The sequence below is a fragment of the Clinocottus analis genome, unplaced genomic scaffold (genome assembly GCF_023055335.1).
Source record: "Clinocottus analis isolate CAN_PGR_092001 unplaced genomic scaffold, fCliAna1.0.p SCAF_11, whole genome shotgun sequence".
Classification (NCBI taxonomy): Eukaryota; Metazoa; Chordata; class Actinopteri; order Perciformes; family Cottidae; genus Clinocottus; species Clinocottus analis.
Genome location: NW_027175832.1, coordinates 4,383,562 through 4,389,379, shown reverse-complemented (window position 1 = coordinate 4,389,379; position 5,818 = coordinate 4,383,562). Strand labels below are relative to the sequence as shown.

General features: G+C 41.1%; 1 protein-coding gene across 1 annotated transcript; it reads left to right on the top strand.

Annotated features, from left to right (window-relative positions):
- The first annotated feature begins 314 nt into the window (after positions 1-314).
- Positions 315-5,056, top strand: rgs18 (regulator of G protein signaling 18). The gene is made up of 5 exons (XM_068568803.1): positions 315-436; positions 935-1,039; positions 1,236-1,297; positions 1,827-1,993; positions 3,664-5,056. Exons 1-5 carry the CDS (start codon positions 315-317, stop codon positions 3,916-3,918), a joined length of 711 nt encoding a protein of 236 aa, XP_068424904.1. The 3' UTR covers positions 3,919-5,056.
- Positions 5,057-5,818: the final 762 nt, after the last annotated feature.

Here is a 5,818-nt window from a genome sequence, read left to right as displayed (position 1 = left end):
ACCTCAAGCAAGAACAAACAAACCAATACAAACCAATAAAAGACATCATGAATGAGCACAGCCAGCTGTCGTTTTCACATTTCTTAGTAAACAGTTGACAGGATGTTGAACCCAGGGGGTTTTCTGTATCACTGATGGAGCTGTTTGCAAAAAGCGGTTACACCATTACAGGAAGTAGAGAGAGAAGGTATGGGAAATCAAATGAAAAGCGAGCAGGGTTTATAAAAGCCGAGGTGGTTCATCGAGTGATGGGTTAAAAAAAAAGAAGCTATTTGTGGCCTGCCGGTTCGTACACCAGATACAGACAAACCATCATGGAGTCACTTCTTTTTCTATTTCCTCAATTCAACTACATGGCCCCAAAGGAGGAAGCGTATTTCAAAATGCTTGGTGCAGAAGACTTTCAGGCACCAAAGATGAAGGACGATACTAGCAGGTTGGTGTGTGAAACCTGTTTTTAAATGTATAACCTGTGTCATTTCATTGTGTACTTTTGTAAATGTTGCAGTTAATGTCAGAAATGAGGGAATAAGGCAATTTTTTATCACAAGAAGAGATTAAGCAAGAGTTTCTTTCTGTATGAAAGTTGTATTTCACTAAAAAGCAATTTATTAGTGTATAACAGCTTTATTGGTGTATACCAGCTATGTGATGTTTCTATAGAATTCATTTGAAAGACTCTAGAGCTGACATGACGTAAGGCTTTTCAACTTTTAAAAGCTGTCCTTCACGATGAGTCTCTGCTTCCTTTTTGTCTTTCAATTTGTTTTGTCCCATAAAGATGTTAGGTAATTTATAGCTTGTCTTGAAAGCCACTTTAGAAATGTGTCTATGAAGCGTAATTCTCTTATAAGTTGCTGATTTGGGGAACAATGCCACAGTTGCACGTACAGACAGTTTGTGAAACTAGATGTATTTTCTACTCTGTTGGCAGACAGAAAGACAAGGAGAGGAAGAGCCGACTAAGCCTTTTTCTCACCAAGTCAGGCTCTCATGAAAACGTCAGTCCCAATAAAAAGACAAATACGGCACCCACCAAGTGAGACAAAATCTATTTATTTCATATAGAGTACGTGCAAAGTGACAAGTATTCTTCATGTCTTACCTTTCCAGCACCCTCCATGACTCATTGCACAATAATAGAAACTAGACGTGTCATGAGAATCCAAAACATGTCTTGTAGCATCGTTAGGGAAAAGCTGACCTTAACTCATATTTTTCATTTTGTTTTGCAGCATCTCACCAGAAGCAGCTTTGCAATGGAGCGACTCTTTTGAAGAATTGCTGAAGCACTCAGGTCAGATTAATGCCCAAAACTTCTCAAGAACGTTCGGGCGAATCGCCGTCCAAAACAGTTTATTTTGCTGTCAAACTATTTGCTCCATTTGAACTGTAAACTGTTGAGAAGTGCTAAAGGCGATACATAGTTAATGGAGGAAGCAGTGAGAGTTTCACTACATCTTTTAATGTTTTTAACAGAGATTGTAATACAGAAACTGTGCAACTTCCTCATAAGCACCAACGTTGCACTTCAGTGTCACATCACAACAGCTGCATGTGCTCATTTTGTAGTGGTTTATATAGTCACTGTTTTATGAAGAGAATACTATTATAATAAGTGTATTTAAGTTATTAATTATTGTAATTATTTGCACAGTGGTGCCGTTAAGGAGAAGTTACGCAGAGTCCTCCTCGATGCATCCAGACACAATCAAATGTGAACCAACAGGCTCAGACAGTGATTCTGTTTGGAGCTGCAGTTCATCTTTGTATTGTGTCACTCTAGTAACCAACAGTGTGTCTTTGTCTCTGTTTCTCTTCATCAGACGGGGTGGAAAGCTTCTCTCAGTTCCTCAGAACAGAGTTCAGCGAGGAAAACATTGAATTCTGGTTGGCCTGTGAAGAATTCAAGACCATTGATTCCGACACAAAGCTGCTGTCCAAAGCCAAATATATTTATACGATTTTTATTGATTCAGACGCCCCTAAAGAGGTATGGCACGGCGTGTTTATTTAGCATTAATTGCACGGATATAATGCTGTATGATAGGCTACACAGTGGTTATATGAAAAAGTCTGTAATTGTATAAAAGGAAGAGTGGACGGATTCTTAAGCACTGCATAGTCATGAGCCTGCAGCAGGTCGACCTTTCTAAACAATGGTTAGGAGCAACAGCCCGCTGAGGTCATGCATCTACTGCATGCGCCACTGCAAAGCAGGCTGGGTTATTTCTGTTGCGAGACAGTTTCAGATTAAAAGGTTTCCATTGCCTTGCAAGGAAAATGCGACCCCCATCTGACACGTTTTCGTGGCTTGTAGCAGATCTGACCGTTGAGAGTTCGGTGTCTGGTTTGAGGTTTTGACGTTCCTCTGCAGAGGTGGAGAGAGCATCACCCACACACTTTCTGTCTCAGATGAATGTCTGTGTTCAAATGGAACACGCTGCACTAATATGAAAGTGTGTACCAGCTTGAGTGATTTGCAGAGAGATTTAAATGTAAATGTATGTTCAAAATTGATGGACGGAGAGTTGCAGTTTGATACACATGAATATTTTGAGAGCTGTGTTCGTGGTGATTATTTGTATCGCTGTGTGAGATGCTTCACTACCGTTAGTCTTTTAAAGAGAAACTCCTTGCTTTAAGACAATTCACAGCCAATAACTCCCATAACTAACATTGTCCTAGCCAGGGTTTTAATACCAACAACTCAATCACAAAAGCAGGCACCAGATTATTCACATTCATATCTGTGATGATATCCAGGGTGTGTGTCAATGATTCCCTGTGTGAGCTTTAAACTCATATTAGCTCCATGCCAACCAAACAGATCATCTGTCCTTATCAAGTCTCAGTCGTATCCATCACCAAAAAGAGCAGGCTCATTAATAACAGAAAATGTAGCTTTGGCTCACATGATTAGAAAAAATTGATCAAATCCTTAGAATGTCAAGTAGATGTGTGTGTGTGTGTGTGTGTGTGTGTGTGTGTGTGTGTGTGTGTGTGTGTGTGTGTGTGTGTGTGTGTGTGTGTGTGTGTGTGTGTGCCCTCATGGAAAAAAAAGATCCTCTTAAATGGTTCGGGGAGAACTGAAGTCTTAAGAGAACAAGCATTCAAAAGCATCTTGACGCTTGGGAATGGGTGAACTGTACTGTAAAACATGCAAATGTTGATTTACACCACCGTGTCAAGTGGCTCTTCTTTACATGCTCTTGGGGATTCCCCGTTTGTTCTTGTCACCATCACATGTTTTCTCACCATCAAGCAGGCCGTTTATGCAGGCCGCAACCTCCGGTTTTCTGCAAAGTGAAGCCTATGTGAAAGAGCCTTAAACTTGCGTTCTCTCGATTGGCCACCGGGGGGGAGGGGGGAGGGGGGTCCAGTCCAAATATGGTTACTTCACTTCACTGGTTGCAAAAAAACAATATAGATAGCCTAAAAAGGCTGACTCAAGGTTTCAAAAGCACAGCCCAAAAACCAATGGGTGACATCACTATGACTGTGTCAGCTTCTTATATACAGTGTATGCCTTTATGTATCCCATGTTCTGTCATATACACAATACCCGAAAACCATTCATTTAGACCTATAAGTGTGCATTGTTAAATATAGTATTCTTTCTGTATAGATTTCATATATGTATTCCATTTCTTTTGTACTTAGATCAACATTGACTACAACACCAAGACATCTATTCAGAAGGCCATAGCACAGCCCACAAAGAGCTGTTTCGAAGCGGCCCAGATGAAAGTCTACAGCCTGATGAAAAAAGACTCCTACCCCAGGTTCCTCCACTCTGACATTTATCTGCGTCTCACAAGGAAGAAAGGCCCGGGGGCCACCATGTTTCGCAGACGGTCACGCTCCTGCGTGTTCAACGACAGGGGCGAAGCCACAACTGAACCTTCGGCATGGTAGCGGTCGGCTAACATCGCAGGCGTAGTCGCTCACTCAGATTATTGCATCGGAGGTAATCCGCTGATTAGCAGCTCAACTGTTGAAGTGCAACGTGTGGTTCGGAGGCTTACGAACCACAGGTTTGCTTCTGCAATGTGTTATTTTTTTTATATAACCACTTTAATAATACCACGGCATCTTGACAATGATTAACAATTTCAAGAAATAGTTCTAGATTTTGGGAAATACGCTTTGCATTCATGCAGAGAGTAAATTGAGAAGCTTGACGCCGCTCTCCTACCGCACAGATGTATATCTTCTCATCTTCTTCTCCTTTTCATCTTGGCTAGAAAGTGTACAACCGTATTTCCCAAGATATCAAATGTCAAGTACGATACTACACAGCTGGATAACAGCTGGCACCGTTTGCCTTCTCGGCCAAAAGAGCACGTTTAGAAAATGTCATGAGGCCACTACGTCAGAGCCGTGGGATATCTGAACATAATATAAGACGCCCCACTGGCCAATCAGCACTGAATATTCTCTGTGGCCATGAGAGACTATTCACTTTGCACATGTGGAACAATGTAACCGTTCTCCTTCTCCGAGGCGCGGCTTGTGGATTGAACCGTTATTGATGATTTTAGGATTTACTCAAATCTTGCAAAACTTGAATGTCAATGGGAAGGTTAGGGACAGAACATCAGCTGAAGTGCCTCCACGCTACTGACAGTGTCCATCCAGCCGTGCAGGCAGCCACACTGAGGCCACTCTCCTGACTTCAGACTCATTACACTTCAATTGCTTTGTCTTCCAGTTCAGCAATGGCACCGTATACAACCTTAATACAGTTGATATGGCGTACAATCTAATTTGACCGTATTTCATTAAAATGGACTGATGATTTCATCCCTCATGTTGTCGAAGCGCCGCCAGGCTAACTTGCAGAGAAAGCCTCAAGCAAAGCACAGAAACTTTTTAATAAGGGAGATATATATCTCATTCCCATTTTCACACACAGAAAATGCATGTATCTTATTTGAATACTAATATGACATTCTAATAATTATAATTGCTGTTTTTCAGTTTTATTTCATCTAATATAATTTATGTATTACCATGCTCATGTGTGTTGCCTTGCTGTTGTAAAATGTACATAATAAACCCAAATAAACACTTTTTTAAGAAGCTGTTTTAATGAGGCCTTTAGAGTCTTTAATTAGTGGGTGAATGATCACATCTAAACGTGACAAATGCAGACATAAGGTTTACATATTACAAACATTAAGATAATGTACCTCCTGATCTGAATTGTGAAAAAGGAATAGACCTCATCAACACAAACCCCTCTCGCACATAATTATTCATGTCGCTGCATATGTATGAGCACGCTATACTTCTTACCAAGACAAATATATGCGAAGTAGAAACTTTCCCACTGGGCCCCAAACTCTAGAGTGTGTACATACATGTGTAAGCTGTGCACACACACACACACCCACACACACACACACAGCTGGTTTATCCCATTAACACAGATGTCAGGCTTTCTAATAGCCTTCAGAGGGATAAAGTCCAGCTCTGCCCAAAATACAAAAATAGAACAACGTTGACTACCTCAGAGTTTAGATTAATAATGCACCCATGTCGACATCAGCATGTGTGTGTGCTGCAGTTCCTTCTGTCCTGTCACACAAATAGTCAGTAAAGAGAGGGAAAACGTGATGATGTGTTAACAAAGGTATACGAGCTCAGCTGGCCTGCCAAATACATCACGTTTTAAGATTAGTTGCCTGCTAAGAATTATGCTGGCGGATTTCTTGTTTCTTTTTCCCATTGGTATTTAAATGCGTGACTCAGTCTGTGCTAAAAGCCTCTGAAATCATCCGCAAGGTAAAGATGTATTGTCGGGCCGCTGAAG